Source organism: Zea mays, chromosome 2 (assembly GCF_902167145.1).
Source record: "Zea mays cultivar B73 chromosome 2, Zm-B73-REFERENCE-NAM-5.0, whole genome shotgun sequence".
NCBI lineage: Eukaryota > Viridiplantae > Streptophyta > Magnoliopsida > Poales > Poaceae > Zea > Zea mays.
In genome coordinates, this window is record NC_050097.1 from 213697270 (window position 1) to 213716784 (window position 19515).

Genomic DNA, 19515 nt, shown 5'->3' on the forward strand with positions numbered 1-19515 from the left:
CAAAATATAGCATATATAGAAACCGAATTTGAACCCAAAAATTCGAATAGATCATCAATTTAATCTATTCGAATTCGGTTCATGTTCGGGTTTTAAAATACCCACCCTACTAAACAGTGGCACCTAGCGGAATCTATATTTTGGGGTTGTCAAGCAGCAGCGCACTGCAGCCACAGGATAACACGCCCACGGCTCTCGTCAGTCGTCACCCGCCTTGTCTTGTTTCGCTGTCTTGTTTCGCGCTCCCCCACCCCCCTCCCAACCCCACTACGGCCTTCCCCCCATGGCTCCCCTGGCCTCCCTTCCTCTCCCGCCCAGTACTGCCGTCACCGCTCGCTTCCTCGCCGCCCCCGCCATCCGCGTGATCAGCCCATCGCGGCCCGCGCTGCCGCTCCTCTCATCCGCCTCCGCAGGCGGCTTCCCTCACGCCTCTCGCGCTCCCTGCAGTGCCGCCCGCGAGCACCGCCGCGGCACCGTGCGGGTAAGTCCCCCTGATGGCCTGATTCTGTCTCTAGCCCAATGCCGCCCTGACACCCTGCGGTCGTCTGCGGTGCTTATTCTGTTGCAGCGGGATGCAGCGCCAGAGATTTCCGATTTGTGCTGCAGCTGCAGCACTCCCGCCAATCAAACTGTATTGCTAGCGTTGTTGCTAATGTCATTGTTCCATACCAGTAAATTCAACTGTTCAATTAGAGTGTGCTGCTAGCTCTTCTAGGGAGGACACGGATAAATAATTAGCAATACCTGCTAAGAGCGTACACTAACCGTTGTCATATACATAGTTGCATACATCCTACGACTTTCTTATTCTGCAGTTGTGTTTGGAGGGGCACACGATAGTACTGCTATTTCTAAATGTGCGGTTCATATTTGCATTTCTAAAGGCTACTGCACATATTAGCGACTTTGGTGGGTGTTCAACTATTCATAGAGCCGGGATGTGAATGTATATTGCTATCTGCTTGAATTTTTTTTGCATCCTTGTAAATTCAATTGCACTCTCTTTAACAATGTTTCTAGATTAGGCACACTTGCAGAGTGTAAACATGGATGCCAATTAATTTGTTTTGTTTCTTGTATAGTGTAAATATGGATGCCCGTCAATTACATCAGTCAGCCATTTGATTACCTAGTTACCCTAATTATCATCAAAGCTCCACAAAAATGGATGCCAATCAAAGTATGGAGGATATTACCTTTGGATCGTACTGCATTACTAACAACAGTATTCATGAGAATGATGAATGCATGAGCTCGCCATTGCTATTACTCGGAGGCATCACTGTATTTACCTAACTAAGCCATGCACATCTTTTTGAATGGTATGAGTATGACAACATTGATTTTACTGGTCCTCTTGCAGGAATGCTCTCGAGCTGATGCTGCTGGAGCAGCTCCATTATCAAAGACACTGTTAGACCTCAAGGATTCCTGCTGGAGATTTTTAAGGCCACATACAATCCGAGGAACTGCTTTAGGATCCATGTGAGTTTCTAATGCTCTATTATTTAGATTTATAATGTCAGCTACGTTGTACTACCTCTGTCCACAAAATAATGCAATTCTAGGTACATTCTTGGTCAACATTTCTAAAGTTTGACACAATATATATGTAAAAATATTAATGTTTATGACATCAAATAAGTATAGTATGAAAATATATCCCATAAGTTTAATGATATTTATTTGATATTATATATGTGGGAAACCCTAACCCTAACTCAGGGTTGGGTGTTTGTATTAATAGACCAAATTAGACGGGCCTGGCACATTACACGGGGGTGAGACTGTAATTACAAGGGGCTAACCCCAAAACCCTAACGGGTACTCTAACACCTCCTGTAGTCTCAACTCTATCATGTACATATGTTGAGACTGGATCGAAAGTCGATGAATACACTCGATGGTAGCCCCTTGGTGAAGATGTCGACGAACTGTAGCGTGGTGGCGGCGTTCATAACCCGAACGTCACCGGCAACGACACGCTTGCGGACGAACTGCAGGTCGATCTCCACGTGCTTCGTGCGCTGATGCTGCACAGGATTGGTGGAGAGGTAGAACGCGATGACGTTGTCACAGTAGATGAGGGTGGTGCGCTGAAGGGGGGCTGTGGAGCTCCTGGAGTAGCTGGCGCAGCCAGGAGGCCTCTGCCACGTTGTTGGCTACGTCACGGTATTCGTCCTCTGCGCTGGAGCGGGAGACGACGGGCTACCGCTTGGCGGTCTAGGAGACGAGGTTGGCGACCAGGAATACGGCATAACCGGAAGTGGACCGGCGCGTGTCGGGACAGCCAACCCAATCAGCGTCAGTGTAGACCATGAGCTCCGACGTCGGGGAGGGTCGGAGTAGAAGGCCGTAGTCAAGGGAGCCGCAGAGGTAGCGTACAATGTACGATCCACTTGAGAGCGGTGAGATGGGGTTCCCGCGGGGTGTGCATATGTAGGCACACCTGCTGGACGATGTAGGCGATGTCGGGTCTAGAGAAGGTCAGGTACTGGAGCACACCAGTTAGGCTCCAGTAGGATGTTGTGTTCGCGACCGGGTGCCCGTCGTCCTCAGAGAGCTTCGCCTGGGTGTCGACAGGCGTGGAGCAGGGCTTGCAGTCGGACATGCCAGCACGCTCCAGGATGTCGATGGCGTATTGGCGCTGGTGGAGGAAGAGACCCTGAGGACGACACTCGACAGTGATGCCGAGGAAGCGGTGAAGAGGCCCTGGGTCCTTCATCGCAAATTCCCGCTGAAGGGCGGTGATCGTGCGTTGTAGAAGGTCGGCGATCGATGCCGTGAGCACAATGTCGTCGACGTAGAGGAGGTAGACGGTGTCGTCGTCGTGCCAGTAGATGAACAAGGACGTGTCCGACTTGGCCTCGACGAAGCCGATGGAGGCCAAGTAGGAGGCGAAGCGACTGTACCATGCCCGCGGCGCCTGTTTGAGGCCGTACAGGGAGTGGTTCAGTCGGCAGACTTGGTCCGGATGAGCGGCGTCGACGAAGCCAGTGGGCTGGCTGCAATAGTCAGTCTCCGTTAGAGCGTTGTGGTGGAAGGCATTCTTGACATCGAGCTGATGGATCACCCAGTCTCGGGAGAGGGCGAGGGAGAGGACGGCTCGAATGGTGGCGAACTTGACGACGAGGCTGAAGGTCTCGTCGTAGTCCACTCCGGGGCGCTGGGTGAAGCCTCGAAGGACCCAACGGGCCTTGTAGCGGTCGAGGGAGCCGTCCGAGGTCATCTTGTGGCTAAAGAGCCACTTTTCGGTGACCACGTCGGTGTCTGGTGGACGTGGGACCAGGTCCCAGGTGTGGTTGGCTAGCAGGGCCACGTGCTCCTCCTCCATAGCGCGATGCCAGTGTGGGTCGACGAGGGCGACGCAAACGGAGGAGGGAAACAGTGAGGCATCTAAAGGAGTGGCAGTCGTGTCGGCTGGGTCAATTGCGTAGAGAACGCCGGCGGCGTGGCGAGTCACCGTCGGGTGGACGTGCCCAGGGTCGCGGTGGATGGCGACTGGGTGGTACACGGGAGGCTCGGTGCGGGTCGACGGGTCGTCAGGAGCTGAGGGAGGGGCAGCCCGCGGCGGTGGTAGACGAGGGCGGGGTTGGCGAAGTGAGCCGCGCTCGTCGACGGTGCCGGTTCGGCGGGGGCCGATGGAGTGGCTCGCTCGCGGCGGCGGTAGACGAGAGCGGGGTCGGCGAAGCGGGCTGCGCTCATCGGCAGGACCGCACAGGGCGCGGGAGGGGTCGACGGGGCCGCGCATGGCGCGAGTAACGTCGCAAGGCGAGGCGTCTAGGCCGCACGGGGTGCGGGTAGAGGCACGGGCGGTGGCGTCTGAGCCTAGGGAGAAACAGGCGGGAGCGACCGGGGTGGAGGGGGAACCGGATCGGACGCAAAGAGAGAGTCGAGATCGGTGGGTGGGGAGGAGCCAGCAAGGGAAGCACATCTTCGTCGAAAATGACGTGACGAGAGATGAGTATGCGGTGGGTGGCGAGGTCAAGACATCGATACCCCTTGTGGTCAGGGGAGTAATTGAGGAAGAGACAACGAGTGGAGCGAGGATATAGCTTATGGAGAGCGGTGGCGGAAGTGTTGGGATAACAGGCACAACCGAACATGCGAAGGTGGTCGTAGGAGGGAGCTGTGCCATACAAGACGAAGTGGGGAGTGATATGGTTCACTGCCTTCGAGGGGAGGCAGTTGAGGAGATCTGTAGCGGTGTTCAGGGCCTTTGCCCAGTAGCTGGGAGGGAGAGACGCCTGAAAGAGAAGGCAGAGAATCATGTTGGTGGTGCGAATCATGCGTTCTGCCCGACCATTCTGGGAAGAGATGTAAGGACACGAGAGGCGCAACAGAACGCCATGGGTGAGGAAAGAAGGAGCGAGAGGCATTATTGTCGAACTTGCGGCCGTTATGACACTGAAGGGCACGAATCGGGCGACAGAACTGGGTGGAGACCCAAGCGAAGGTGAGTGAGGGTGGCGAACATGTCAGACTTTAGCCGAAGGGGAAAATTCCAAAGAAAGTGAGAAAAATCATCCAAAATCACCAAGTAGTATTTATATCCAGAAAGACTGAGTACAGGTGAAGTCCAGAGATCACAATGAACTAGATCAAAAGCCTGCTCAACTCTAGAAGAAGTAGGAAATGGGAGACGAGTATGTCGGTCTAGCTGACAAGCACGACAGAGGCTCTCAGAATGTCCCCTACTACATGAAATATCTAAACTACTGTTGAGCTTGGTCATGACGTTAGATCCTGAATGGCCGAGACGACGATGCCAAGTAGTGGAGGAGGTGGTGGAGACCAGGACAGATGGGGAGGACGCGTCAGTGGAGGAAGACCGAAGCGTGTAGAGGGGCCCCGAATTATCACAGCTGGCGAGGGGGGTCCTGGTGGCCAGATCCTTCACAGAGAAACCAAAAGGGTCAAACTTAATGGAACAAGAATTGTCGGTGGTGAACCGATGAACGTAAAGAAGGCTGTGAGTAATGTGAGGAGCTACGAGAACGTTGTTGAGATAGAACGGTCCGGGGAGAACTGAGGCACCTACTGAGGTGACCGATAGAGTGGAACTGTTTCCAACGACGATTGATGAGGGATGGGGGTGGGATGAGCGGGATAACGTGCCCGTGTTGGAGGTTGTGTGGTAAGACGCACCAGAGTCGACCACCCAGTCGGACGGGGGTGGTGTCATCGCCATGGTGCTGAAGGCGGCGGCAAGGGCGGCTGGGTCCCACCCTCTAGCCACCGGGGACCATGGTGTCGGGGTGGAGGTCCCCAAAGGCGGGAGCTGGGGCGGAGTCAGAGGGGGCACGCCGTAGGGAGGCGCGGTCAGGAGGGCCAACGCAGGAGGGCGGGAGGCACTCGTAGCCTGGCTCGGCCACATGGCGATGGTCCCGGTCCAGGGGTTGTAGAATGATGGCCACGCCTGGCCGCCACCCCAGCCGGAGGGACCACCACGGGTGGAGCCGCTGTTCCCGCGGCCACCCTTGCAGGGACGACGACCTCTGTCGGCGTTGGAAGCCGGACGAGGGGCCGCAGGGACAGTGGGTGGAGTGCGGGTGACAGCCCCAGTCGACGGAGGGTGAGGGGCCAGCCCCCCGAGGATGCCTGACCGCCGATTGGAGCACTGTAGGGGGCCGACGCTGGAGCAGGGGCCTCAGTCTCCATTCTCCAAGGTGAGCTCATTGAGGAGAAGTTCGTTTCGGACAGCGTAGAAGGCGGGGAAGGGTATGATCTTCTTGATGAGAGCCTTCAGGTGGTCGTAGCGCGGGCTGAGGCCACGCAGAAGGTTCAGCACCAGGGTACGGTCGACGATGGGCTCGCCGAGGTCGCGGAGAGAGTCCGCCATGCCCTTCATTTGGCAGTAGTATTCTTCCACGGAGAGACCCCCCCTAAGAGAAATGGTGAAACTGGGCGTCGAGGTGGAGTGCCCAAGCCTTCCGGTTCTCGAGGAATTGTCCCTCGAGAGCGAGCCACGCTTGTCGAGCAGTGTCCGCCTGGTCACGGATGATGTCCTGTAACTCAACGATGATGGTGCCGTGGAGCCACGAGAGGACCACACTCATCAGATACCACGATGGAGACGACGGGTCGTCGAGGACGTGGTTGGCGAGAGCATACCGCTGAAGCGTGAGAAGGACCTGACCCTGCCAACGAGGGTAATGGGAGGACGCTGGGTCCAACACAATGGATATGAGGGACCGGATGTTGTGCATCCCGACGGCCTGAGCGTGGAGGGCGACGATGTGGTCGGCGTCGAGTCCGGAGGCGTGGGGGGCCTCGGGAGTGACCTGAGGATATCCTCATGGGTGACCGGAGGATAGCCGAGGATGAGGCGCTGCGCGGTGGCCATTTGGGCGACCACTACCAGGGCGGCACCCATGGCACACTCTTGCTCCAGGGCGATGGGCGCGACGACGGCCGCCTGGATGGTGGCGATGGCCGCGACGAGCGCCAAGGAAATGGGTGGAGGAGCCGTCGACGACGTGACGATGTCGGCCCTCGTGGTGTTGGTGAAACCGGGCGGGGGTCGACGGGTACGCTGCTGCGTAGCAAGGGCGCCGGGTGTGAGTAGCACGAAGATGCCGGGTATTAAGTTGAATGCACCAACCAATTCAACCCAAAAGCTTAAGTTGATAGGAGGAGGTGGACAATTCACTTATATTATATTCCAACATTCCCCTCACGTTGATCCTCTATTGGGTCTCAAACGTGGAATAGGAGCGATCAACAATTAGTTTATTTAATTGCGCTAGCCATGATTTGAACTTGTGACCTCTGGCTCTGATACCATATTAAGTTGCATGCACCAACCAATTCAACTCAAAAGCTTAAGCTGATAGGAGGTGAACAATTCACTTATATTATATTCCAACACCGGGAAGGGGTCCAAGGCCGGAGAGGAAGGGGGCCCCATCCTCGGTGGTCCAAGTGGCGATGTCAGAGAGGAGGCCGGCGTGGGGGGCGAACAGGGCACCCACAGACGTGCCTGCTGGCAGCGAGCCCGCGACGGTGGGTGGGGCCGCGCCGGTGGGTGCACCTGCACTTGGGGCGGCGATGGTGGTGGAGGCCGCGTCCGTGGCCGCAGCGGCAGAGGAGCTGAGCGGATCCATGGGCCCTGACGGCGGGATGGTGAGAGAAGGGGAGGGAGTGGGAGGGCCGACGCAGGGGAGCCTGCAGCGACGACAGCTGGTCCTGCAGGCGGTGGCGGCTGGGGGGCACAGGGAGTCTGTAGCGGCGGCTGGGAAGCCTACTGGCAGCAGCGACTTGTGTTGGTGGGAGGGAGAGAAAAAAAGGAACATAGCTCTATACCATGTGGGAAACCCTAACCCTAATTTAGGGTTGGGTACTTGGGTGTTTGTATTAATAGACCAAGTTAAACAGGCCTGACCCATTATTTACACAGGGGTGAGACTGTAATTACAAGGGGCTAACCCCAAAACCCTAACGGGTACTCTAACAATATATATTGATTTTTTATTCATAGTTAGTTAGACTCAAGATGGATACTTTAATTTGGTACTGTGCTAGAATTGAATTATTTTGTGGACGGAGGAGTACCTTTTCTTGTGGTACTGATCATTGGGTTGACGCAGAGCATTGGTTGCGAGAGCCTTGATAGAGAATTCCCATCTGATAAACTGGTGGTTGATATTCAAAGCATTCTATGGACTTGGGGCATTGATATTTGGCAATGGTTACATAGTTGGGATTAATCAGATCTATGATGTTGCTATTGACAAGTATGTATATTCTTTCCATTAGTTGGCTTATCGAATGATCCAGGTGCTTTTTACTCCCTCCATTCCAAATTGTAAGTCGTTTTGGCTTTTTTAGTATTTAACTTTTGCTACGCACCTAAATATACATAGTAAAAGCTATGTGTCTACAAAAGCTAGAATGACTTACAATTTGCGAAGGGAATATGAATTAATATTGGAAGTAAATATTTCTAACAATTCTTTCTTGCACATCAAACATTTCTGATTTTATGCTACTGAACAGGGTAAACAAGCCATATTTACCCATTGCTGCTGGTGATCTCTCAATTCAGTCAGCATGGTTGTTGGTGATATTATTTGCAGCTGCAGGTTTTTCAATTGTTATATCAAACTTTGGACCTTTCATTACCTCTCTATACTGCCTTGGCCTATTTCTTGGCACTATATATTCTGTTCCTCCATTCAGACTGAAGAGATATCCGGTTGCTGCTTTTCTTATCATTGCAACGGTGCTTTGCTCCTCCCTTCTCCGTATTTATTATTTTATTTTAATAATATCATTGAAATTCTGCTTATTTTGCGCAATAAAAATTCTGCTGCTTCTTTTTCTTTGTTTTGATTCATTCTAAAATACTTGATATCAAACTGATCCTGATTAGACTATGTTTGGTAAAAATAAACAGTTTGAAAATAATGGCAACATCAAACCTCTTTGTTAAGGACTTTAATACCAAATTTTATTAGGAAAAAAAATTCAGGAGGCCTTCTTGCAAATAATGAAATACTGCAGATTTTGCCTCGATTTTTCCAACATTTTATTTTACAAAATACTGATATAGTTCCAAACTTCAGTTATAATTGGCACAGAATGCACAAATTCAGTACTTATTAATCTGGGTTTATGCTGCTTGATCTTGTTTTCTAGATTCTATGTTTAATAAACACAATCCATACACTATTTGTATGTTTTGACGAACCCACCATTCAAATTTTTTGATTAGGTTCGTGGTTTCCTTCTCAACTTTGGCGTGTACTATGCTACTAGGGCTGCACTAGGTCTTACATTCCAATGGAGGTAAATAGTCACTGGAAATTTCTTTGGAACTGTTTCTGCATAAAGGGTATATTTAGCTATTCCGTAATCCATGTCCCTTACCTAGCAGTAGTAAAGTTGTGCTTCATCTACTGACATTCATTCAGAGATGAACATCATATTTAACCTGTTTGGTATTTTTATATATGCAGCTCCCCTGTTGCTTTCATTACATGCTTCGTGACACTATTTGCTTTGGTCATTGCTATAACCAAAGATCTCCCTGATGTTGAAGGAGATCGCAAGTGAGTTTGTAACTTCACATAGTTCTTTTTTTTCTCGAACACGCAGGAAACTGTGTATCTTTATATTAAGAAGAAAAACTTCTTAATATGGAATTATGGCAGCATATTTTCTCTAGTAAAAAATATTAGTATGATATGTTGCTTTGATTCGGTGTATCACTGGTAGTTACTCAAAACTTTGCTTGGGGATCCCTTATGAAAGTTGTAGTTGTTATGGACTGCAATGGGATTGGGGAATTGGAGAGGGAGTTGTAGTTGCAGGAACGCTGGCCGAGGGCCTCTGTCCACGACCGGGCAAGAAGGTTTGCTTCTAATTCTTGCTTACCCTCAATTGATACAATAGCGCCCCTTTTATAGAGACGACTAACTTATCTCTTTCCTAACAACCTAACTAACCAAATCTGATCTAATCTTTATCTCTTCCCTAACTAATCTGATCTAATCCTTATCTCTTGCCTAACAAACCCTATCCTGATTTGATCTAATCCTTGGTACTGTTCACGCCCTCATTTGGCCTCCTTGACACTACACCCCTCCTGGACATGCATCTCGTCCTCGAGCTGCAACCTAACGATACTCCGCTAGACACAAAACTAACACCTAAAAATAAGTCTTTTACATCTCGACTTATTTTATTATTCCGAACCTGAATTAGACTGTGACTCTTTAATTTTGACCCCTTAAGATAAGGCGGACACCGTCCACGCATTGGACTTCCACGTGTGCAGCCACCTTGATCCTATGGGAACAATCTCGTCCAGGCTGCAAACGCCAAGACGTGGCAGCTCACTAGTCCTACGGCTTGAGCTGCCGTGAGTTCCATTGGAGACAGTGCCACCCAATTAGACGTGTTTTTGCTGTCCACATGGCTATGGATCAGGATGGTGAACTGGAGTGGAGAATCAGCCAATCCTTCTAAAGGCCTTGCCGCCACGTGTCGCGTGTTGTTCAACGTGCAATAACGAAGCAAGTCGTTGTGCCAGGGAACAGCGGATCGTAGCCTGTAGCCGCGTCGCTGCTGCCACTTGTCGTGCTTGACGCCGCGCCAGGAAGCCACGTGCCGCAACCTGAAGATGGCAAGCCGCTGCCTGCAGCTGCGCTGCTGCCATAACTTGCAGCATTGAACACCGCATTAGGAAGCCACGTGCTGCCACCTGCAGTCGTGTTGCCGCTGCTGATCGGCGGTCAGACTCCATCTTTGTCGTGAATAGATCACGAAGCTGGAGGATAGCAGATCGGGCCTGCTCTAGATCTGCCCTGACACGAGCGAGCTCCTCACGCAAGGTGTAGAGATCGTCCGCAGCAGAAGTCATGGGAAAGGATCCCTGACTCATGATACCAGATGCTATGGACTGCAATGGGATTGGGGAATTGGAGAGAGAGTTGTAGTTGCAGGAACGCCGGCCGGGGGCCTCTGCCCATGGCCGGGCAAGAAGAACACTTGCTTCTAATTCTTGCTTACCCTCAATTGATACAACAACGTCCCTTTTATAGAGACGACTGACTTATGTCTTTCCTAACAACCTAACTAACCAAATCTGATCTAATCTTTATCTCTTCCCTAACTAATCTGATCTAATCCTTGGCACTGGTCACCTGCTACGGTAACCGCGTGAACAGTGTCCATGCCCTCATTTGGGCCTCCATGACAGTAGTAGTACAAGGAAAACACAGTGCATAAATGGTTCCTTTTTCCTAGGTGGGTGTATCTTTAATACACACGTGTATGTAGACATTTTTGTGGTTGGGTAATTGGTCGAACCACATGGTTATCAACTCCAAAGGGTAAAACAGGGTGAGCTTGCAAGCTGTCTAAAACAGACAAGCTTAGTACTATAGATTTCGCGAGGATAAGAAAAATTGGTTGGAACTTGCAGTGAATTATGTGTTCGTCTTCGTATTCAATTAAGAACATCAAGAAGAGAACATTCTAAAATAAATATCATTGGTTGAATTGCTGACATTCTTTGTACAATATCTTTCCCACCAGGTATCAAATATCAACTTTGGCAACAAAGCTTGGTGTCAGAAATATTGCATTCCTTGGATCTGGTTTATTATTAGCAAACTATATTGCTGCTATTGCTGTAGCTTTTACCATGCCTCAGGTTACCATTCTTCTACTTCGAATCTTCCTACAAGCTTCTTTGCTCATTCCAGACAGATAGACATAAACATAACAAGTGTTGTACATAATATGCATTTTACTGGCATTTCTTACAGTACCTTGTTTTCAGATATAACTAATTCAAATGATAGAAACAAATAAGTGCAATTATACTACAAAAGTTATTGTTCACAGTTACAAACATACAATATGCATTTTCATCCTGTTGCTTATGCATTGTTATTTTGTTAATACTTATTGCACCTTTTTACCCTTGTACTACCTTGCTTATGTTTTTTATTTAAATTTATGCCGTGACATGCATTCATCCTACTGATGTTTTGTCACTGTCATTTTGTACAGCTGTTGTTTAATAGTCAGTATCTTCATGCTTATGCCTAAATTTTTATATTTCTGAACTATATCAGTAATGAGATTGTTTATCTTAAGGATGGTTGGTCTGTTCATTGGATTTTCCCAGAAAATTATGCATGCATTACCTGATAAATTTGCACCAATTTTCCAATATGCAGGATTTCAGGTGCACTGTAATGGTTCCTGTGCATGCTGTCCTTGCTGGTGGTTTAATTTTCCAGGTAAACACACTTGTAACTGTTTGCTTCAATCCTAGGTGATTAGCCAATGTTGTAATGGGTATTGTTTGTGCCTTCTAGTACCTAGCTATTTTTTTATCGGTCATCATTGGTAATTTCATGGGTTGTGGCTCAAAGTGCCTTGGTCAAAACACTAGAGTATTGCTTAAGCAAGTCCGCACATAAGTTCCCAAGGAATGGTGGCTATGTTAAGAGTTGTATGTCATGGGCCTATCTGGCCTAGGTTGGCAGTATGGCCCACTAGTGTTCGAGTTAATTAGAGGTAAGGATTGTTTGCTTAGGGATCAAGTAATCCTCTCTAGATAAGGATTGCTTGCTTCGGGGTCAAGTAATCAGGGGCGAAGCTAGTGTCACTTTCACCATGGTGCACACATTAAAGAATATACACAAGATCTTAGAAATACATGGTAAAAAATATTTGGCTAATGGAAAATATTATTTTACCCTGGTGCTAGTGCACCAGGCAAAGTGTATGTGACGTCGCCTCTGCAAGTAATCCTCTCTAGATAAGGATCGCTCGCTTGGGGTCAAGTAATCCTCTCTATATAAGGAGAGGAGATCTATCAATCTAATCAAGGAAGAATTAAGAAAGAAAACCCTTCCTTACTCGATTGTGGGCAAAGCCCTCGGCCACCCTCCTTGCGCTCCCTCAACCTTAGTCATCGCCATAATATCTGGTATCGAAGATGTCGGGTTTCGACGATAGCGACAAGCACCTACTGTCTCCATCTGCATCGCCGACTGACGGCACAACGAAAGCCCTGGTGGACCTAGCGAAGTCAATGGCAGCCATGTCGTTCACCTTGGCGGCCCTAGTGGCCCGGCTACCACCAGTGTCGACCACTACCATGCCGCCAGGGTTCCCCTACGTCTTGTCGGACTATGGGACGATGACCGTCTTCATGCCAGATTCTGCCGCAACCCTGTCCTAACTTCCATCACATGCTATGTCGATGGCACTACCTTTGCTGCTGGCGATCGTTCATGTGGCATGGGCAACACACTATCTTCAAGCGACGGTGTCGTCAACCCTACAGATTGGCTATTTGTAGCGGTAGCAGTCTTGCAGCAGATCGAGAAGATGTCAGATTCTGCTGGAACCCTGTCCCAACTTTCATCGCATGCTTCATGTCGATGACACTACTTTTGCTGTTGTCGACCCTTCATGTGGCATGGGCAGCACACCATCTTCAAGCGACGGCTCCGTCAACCCTACAAACTGGCTATCTGCAGTAGTAGCAGCCTTGAAGCAGATTGAGAAGATGAAGGAGCTTGCGAGGTTGCAAGCACGGAAGATGCATGAGCTCGAGGCATCAGCGGCGGTGCGGCTACAAGCTGCCACACACGGACTCCTAGCGCGTCAGCGTGTGCGGGAGATGCAGCTTCTTCGCAACTCCTCCAAGTTGCGCTTCGTTGCGCGGACCACGAAGGACATCAATATCATTCACCGCGTCTGGAATCTTGGACATGTTATTCCCCTCGTGGGTGGTGGGCATCAAGGTTTTCAAGTCGATAAGTCGAGTCGAGTCGAGTCGACAAGGTACCGACTTGGTGACTAGTCGATAAGTCAGTCGACTAGTCATCGTCTTGCCAATATAGTGGCTGTTTTGCCTATATAATAGCTTCATATAGACAATATAGCATTTATATATGAAGAAAGAGCATGTTTTACCTCATTTGAAGCCTGAAATTGAACAAAACTGAAATAAACAGCAATTCTTACCTCATTTGAAGCCTCAAACTGAACCAAATCAGCCACATAAGTGATAAGTCATAACAGCCATATAGTTCAAATTGGAAAACAAATGGCAAGAAAATATAGTTCAAACTTGAAAGGAAATAAGCTCTATTAGATAGCTAAGCTGCAGCTGCAGCTAGATAGATACTAGATAGTAGATACCCTAAATATCTCCTAAATCAAGACCATCCATTGCATTTTCTCCCAAATCAAGAAAATATGTTGTTTAATGGGCCTTTGGGCTGTTTGGGCTGAACTGGGGCACAAGTCGGCCGACTTGCCAGACCACGTCGACGACTAGTCGACTGAGAATTTCTAGTCGTTGACAAGTCGCCCGACTTGCCAAAAAAGTTGAGCCGGCTCCCCAAGTCGAGCTCCCAGGACCGGCTGGACGACTAGTCGGCGGCGGCGACTAGTCGACGACTTGAAAACAGGGGTGGCATGTTGTCCCTCTCGCGAGCGGCAGACTCAAAGTCTATAGCGATGATGGTTGGGGAGGGACACCCCTCGTCGTTCTTCATCGGAGCCCCTCCTCTCTTGTAGCGACGACGGTTGGGGAGGCACACCCCTCCTTGCCTTTCTCCATCGGAACCCCTCCTCTCTTCTCTGTGCGGTGTGGACTATGCCATGGGATCTAGGTGGCTGATACATGCAACTCCGTCATCTTGATGGTGTTCACCTTCAATTGTCGAGGCAAAAAATGTCCACCTATATTTTGGATTAAGAATAATAAAATAAGCCGAGATGTAAAATAGTTATTTTTAGGTGTTAGATTTGTGTGGTTGCAGCTCGAGGATGAGCTTTTTGTCCAAGAGGGGTGTAGTGTTAGAGGTGTATGTCATGGACCTATCTGCTATAGATTGGTAGTATAGCCCATTAGTGTTCGGATTAATTAGAGATAAGGCTCGCTTGCTTAGGGGTCATCAATCCTCTCTCTATATAAGGATCGCTTGCTTGGGGGTGAAGTAATCCTCTCCAGATAAGGATCACTTGCTTAGGTGTCAAGTAATCCTCTTTATATAAGGAGATGAAATTTATCAATCTAATCAAGCAAGAATTAAGAATGAAAATCCTTCCCTCTTGTCCGACCGTGGGCCAGGCCCCTTGTGCCCCCTCAACCTCAACCTCAGCTGCCGCCATAACAGATTGCTATTGAGAAATGAACAAAAAGTTTCATCCATACCTAGCATAAGATCTTAGTTCTACATGAACTCTCTGCGTCTTTTATTCTAACTTGTTTGTTCTGTTCCATTATTTCAGACATGGGTTCTGGAGCAAGCGAAGTACAGAAAGGTGAAGTTTTTCAGCATACATCTTGCACGACTAAAGTATAGGCATACAATAACAAAAACTCTTCTAAAAAAGACTTCACTAATTAAAATGCCAGCACAATTATTTTGCATTTGTGCATGCGTACTCAGGTATTTTACTGAGGCAAGTAGTCGCCAGACGCCAGTCACTATTGTTTTATGCATTCTGCTTTATTACTACAAAATGGCACAAAATAATGTTGTATGCAATCTGAAAGTTAAAGACCCTTTATTCCTATGGTAAACATGACCACCAGTGCCTTAGACATTGAAACATAGCTAGCACAAGTAAAAAGAAATTTCAAGATAGCATGTAACGTATGCGAATTATTTATGTTAGTGCTTCAGGACGAAATGGCACCATCGGTATTACAATTGTTCCTTTTGAAATTGGTTAAGCCCTTTCTCAGAGTATCACATGCAAAAGTTATTGCAATATATGATAGGATAGAAAAACCTATAAGGGCTAGTTTGTCAACTCCATTGTTTCAAGGGATTTCTATTTTTTCAAGGAAAATTAGTTCATGCTCACTTAGGAAAATTGGAAACCCTTGAGAAAATAGAGTTGTTAAACTAGCCTTATGAAAAAAAAGTTTTTTTTGGGGGGGGGGGGGGGGGGGGGATCAGAACGACTTGTGCTATCTTGTTGTTACAGATGGTTGCCTTCATCTGTTTGCAGGATGCTATTTCGCAGTACTATCGGTTCATCTGGAATCTCTTCTATGCTGAATATATCTTCTTCCCGTTAATATAGAGAGGTGAGTTTCCTGATTAGCATTCAGCATCCATGACCCCTTGCTTCTGACATTTGTCTGCACAAAAAAATGTCAGATCCTGTAGTTCATCTTGATCTTGGGCTACAGCCTAATTCATGGTGAAAAGAGGGAGAAGTTGGCAAAGTGAGGTCTGTTGTGCATATTTTCAACGGAAACAATGGAGTAGCAATATTGCTATGCTAGGGTTCTGAAGTTGTAGGAGCTTTTCTAAGCTTTTACGATGTTGAAGGCGTTGTTGGAGCTGTGGAAGCTGTTTTCCTTTTTTTCCTTTTGTATCAACAGTGTCGCGTTCTGTACGGTCTTACTTGGAAGTGCTTTGACCTTTGAGCACATGAGTTGAAGCTTGAGATCTGGTCCCGAACAGGTGGCGGTGGAACGGCCAAGACAAGCTTGTTTCATGCCACTCGAGGTCGAGGCTAAACCACTACGGCGTGCTCTTCCATGAAACGCAGAAAACTAAGGAAATGGCTATATATATGGTGCAATACGTTGTATATTTTCTGAGTTTCAGCTCGTATATATAGTAGGAACCTCAACTTTTACCCCATCGATTGGAAGACTGAAACTTCTTGCATGCGTATGTATGCCTGTGGGTATGTAAAAACCTTGGCCCGCACAAAGCTACATGTTACAGAACTTTCAGCTCGATGGATCGGTGAAAAAAGTGTCCTATTTTGCGACCTGGTTTTCCTGCAGCTTCGTCCCTCGTAGCATGTGACAGCAACGCGGCAAAGGATGAACAGCGTGACGGCGAAGAAGGCCAAGGCTCAGATCGGTAGAGGTAGAATTGTCGATGGACCTGCTGGGTTGGTCCCGGCTGGCGTGATAACGCACCGTCGCGTGCGGCCTGGCGACAGGGACAGCGGAGACGAGCTGTTCTGTTCCCAGCGCGCGGGAGGTAGGCTCCCGGCTTCGCTGCCGTTTTTCACGGAGCCATCCTCAGTTCCTAGTGATGGCAATGGGTACCCGCGACCCGATATCCGATGGGTATTTACTCTATTAGGGTATATATGTGGGCTAAATATTCTACCTGTGGGTCTGTTATTAGGCAAAAATCTTCACCCAACGGGTAAACGGGTATTAGAACGTTCCACCTTCACCCATACCCGTTAACCCGTGGGTATAAAATACCCAATATAAACTTATCTGAAGCATGAACTTGGACTTTAGTCATCTAACTTTTTTACTATTTAACAACAATTTAATAACCATGTAATGGAATATGTAATGTGCTATGTAGTACTATCATAGTGTTACTACTTTATCCAATTATCTTTGGTGTGTTGAATGGATGGTTAAATGATGCTAGAAAATTTTGTAATGGTATTTATATGGATATACTTGACATTTGTATAGTATAATATTTCGATAGTTTTTTAATTTTTGTGGGTACGGGTGACCCGATGGGTGACCCATACCCACATGGGTATGGGTATGGGGGTAAATCCATACCCGCCAGTGTACATGGGTGACCCGGTGGAGTTATTTTTGTGTCGTGGGTATGGGTATGGGGTAGTAATATCCGGTGGGTATTTACCCATTGCCATCTCTATCAGTTCCTCACCGGCCATAAACCAAACACGACCTACCGCAGCTCCGACTTTAGTTGTTTTAATGGTTACTTTTAGATCTCTCTGCGATTTATTTTATTTTTAGACCCCCTACCTTAACGTTATTTTATATCCTTAATCCATCTTAAAATATTTAATCTGAAATACACAATTTATTCACATATTGCTAATTGTAAACTCGTGCAGGTTCTTCGAGTGTTCAGGCGTCGCCGCGTCGCCTACCAGTGCTCATCCTCCTCGTCTTTTCAGGGCACCATGAGGTACACACGTCTCTATCTCCACGTTCTCGGGATCAACATCGCCGAAGGTGTTCATACCACGGCATCGCCGACGTGCTCATACTCAATAGCCATCAACAAGGGATGATGCTTATATGTGGCTGACGGACCTCCACAAATGTGTTTCCCTTTTTCGGTGGTAGTAGTATAAAATTTCTCAAAAAATATCATTTTTTTCTAAAAAATATTGGAAACGAACGTAGGTCGTAGGGCGTCCTTGCACCATGTGTCCCCCTCGCCCCTAGTAGAATAGTCATTACTCCTACCACACGCCTCAGGTCGTGGACATGTACAAGTACAAGTACAACATAAAGACCTTCTGCCCTTGATTCGATTTTTTCAATTATAAAAGACTGTTAAAAGATTGTATGATATAATCTAGACTCTCCTGCATTAAATAATTATGTTAGCAGATCAAACTACCATGTCTTTAAACATAGGAACAATTGGATCTATACCATTAAAAGATCCAAACTTTAGATATATACCATGGACCCCACATGTCATTGACTCATGTGAACCCACATGTAAGTGAGATAGTAATGGTATGGATCCAAAGTGGTGATCTTTTAATGGTATGGATCCAAATTTCCCTTAAACATATTGTCGGCGTTTCGAGACCGGGGGTCCCTGGGCCGACGAGTGAAATGTCGCCGCGTGCCCCAGCCCAGATGGGTCGGCGAGGCCGAGCGCGAAGGGGGAAGGAAAGGCGGCCGGAGGCGGGCGTGAGAGAGGTGGAAATCCCGCGGCCTTCGTGTTCGTCCCGCACCCAGGTCGGGTGCGCTTGCAGTAGGGGGTTACAAGCGTCCACGCGGGAGAGGGAGCGAGCGGCCTCACGCGAGCGCCTGTCCCGTCCTCGTCCCCGCGCGGCCAACCCTCTGTAAGAGGGCCCTGGTCCTTCCTTTTATAGGCATAAGGAGTGGACCCAGGTGTACAATGGAGGGTGTAGCAGAGTGCTACGTGTCTAGCGGAGGAGAGCTAGCGCCCTAAGTACATGCCGTCGTGGCAGCCGGAGAGGTTTTGGCACCCGGTTCGTGTGGTGTCGTGGCCGTCGGAGGAGCGCTGGAGCCTGGCGGAAGGACAGCTGTCGGGGCTGTCGAGTCCTTGCTGACGTCCTCTTGCTTCCGTAAGGGGGCTGAGAGCCGCCGTCGTCACAGAGCGTGCGGGGCGCCATCATTGCCTATCTGGCGGAGCGAGCCAGGGACGCCAGTCTTGTTCCCCGTAGCCTGAGTCAGCTTGGGGTAGGGTAATGATGGCGCCTCCTGTCGACGTGGTCGGTCCGCGCCCTAGGTTGGTCGATGTGGAGGCTCCTCCGAGGTCGAGGTCGAGTCTGTCTTCCGTGGCCGTGGTCGAGTCCGAGCCCCTGGGTCGGGCGAGGCGGAGACCATCGGCTGAGGCCAGGGCTGAGTCTGAGCCCTGGGGTCGGGCGAAGCGGAGTTCGTCGTCTTCTGGGGCTGAGCCCAAGTCCGAGCCCTGGGTCGGGCGGAGCGGAGTTCGTCGTCTTCCGGGGCTGAGCCCGAGTCCGAGCCCTGGGTCGGGCAGAGCGGAGTTCGCCGTCTTCCGGGGCTGAGCCCAAGTCCGAGCCCTGGGTCGGGCGGAGCGGAGTTCGCCGTCTTCCGGGGCTGAGCCCGAGTCCGAGCCCTGGGTCGGGCGGAGCGGAGTTCGCCGTCTTCCGGGGCTGAGCCCGAGTCCGAGCCCTGGGTCGGGCGGAGCGGAGTTCGCCGCCTTCCGGGGCTGAGCCCGAGTCCGAGCCCTGGGTCGGGCGGAGCGGAGTTCGCCGCCTTCCGGGGCTGAGCCCGAGTCCGAGCCCTGGGTCGGGCGGAGCGGAGTTCGCCGTCTTCCGGGGCTGAGCCCGAGTCCGAGCCCTGGGTCGGGCGGAGCGGAGTTTCCTATGGTGCCTGAGGTCGGGCCTGACTGCCTGTCAGCCTCACTCTGTCGAGCGGCACAACAGTCGGAGCGGCGCAGGCGGCGCTGTCCTCCTGTCAGGCCGGTCAGTGGAGCGGTGAAGTGACTGCAGTCACTTTGGCTCTGTCGACTGGAGGACGCGTGTCAGGATAAAGGTGTCAGG

At 49.5% G+C, this 19515-nt stretch overlaps 1 protein-coding gene across 2 annotated transcripts; it reads left to right on the forward strand.

Annotated features, from left to right (window-relative positions):
• Window positions 1-168: 168 nt before the first annotated feature.
• LOC100280305 (uncharacterized) lies at window positions 169-16246 on the forward strand. 2 transcript variants are annotated; one of them, XM_008669640.2, is made up of 11 exons: window positions 169-481; window positions 1364-1485; window positions 7590-7736; window positions 7999-8224; window positions 8717-8790; window positions 8961-9053; window positions 11044-11161; window positions 11694-11756; window positions 14773-14805; window positions 15502-15580; window positions 15963-16246. In XM_008669640.2, the coding sequence occupies exons 1-10, from the start codon at window positions 284-286 to the stop codon at window positions 15574-15576; spliced, it is 1149 nt and encodes a 382-aa protein (XP_008667862.1). In that variant the 5' UTR covers window positions 169-283; the 3' UTR covers window positions 15577-15580; window positions 15963-16246. The 2 variants fall into 2 exon arrangements, with proteins under 2 accessions (XP_008667862.1, NP_001146703.1); NM_001153231.1 differs by having other exon boundaries at window positions 258-481; window positions 15654-16213.
• The last annotated feature ends 3269 nt before the right edge of the window (window positions 16247-19515 follow it).

Bases quoted from the DNA above. Each gene is read 5' to 3' on its own strand.
- LOC100280305 (XM_008669640.2), top strand. From the start codon at position 284: ATGGCTCCCCTGGCCTCCCTTCCTCTCCCGCCCAGTACTGCCGTCACC. The intron at 8,225-8,716 runs GTGCTTTGCTCC...TTTTTTGATTAG, and splicing joins CTTTTCTTATCATTGCAACG to GTTCGTGGTTTCCTTCTCAA. The intron at 8,791-8,960 runs GTAAATAGTCAC...TTATATATGCAG, and splicing joins GGTCTTACATTCCAATGGAG to CTCCCCTGTTGCTTTCATTA.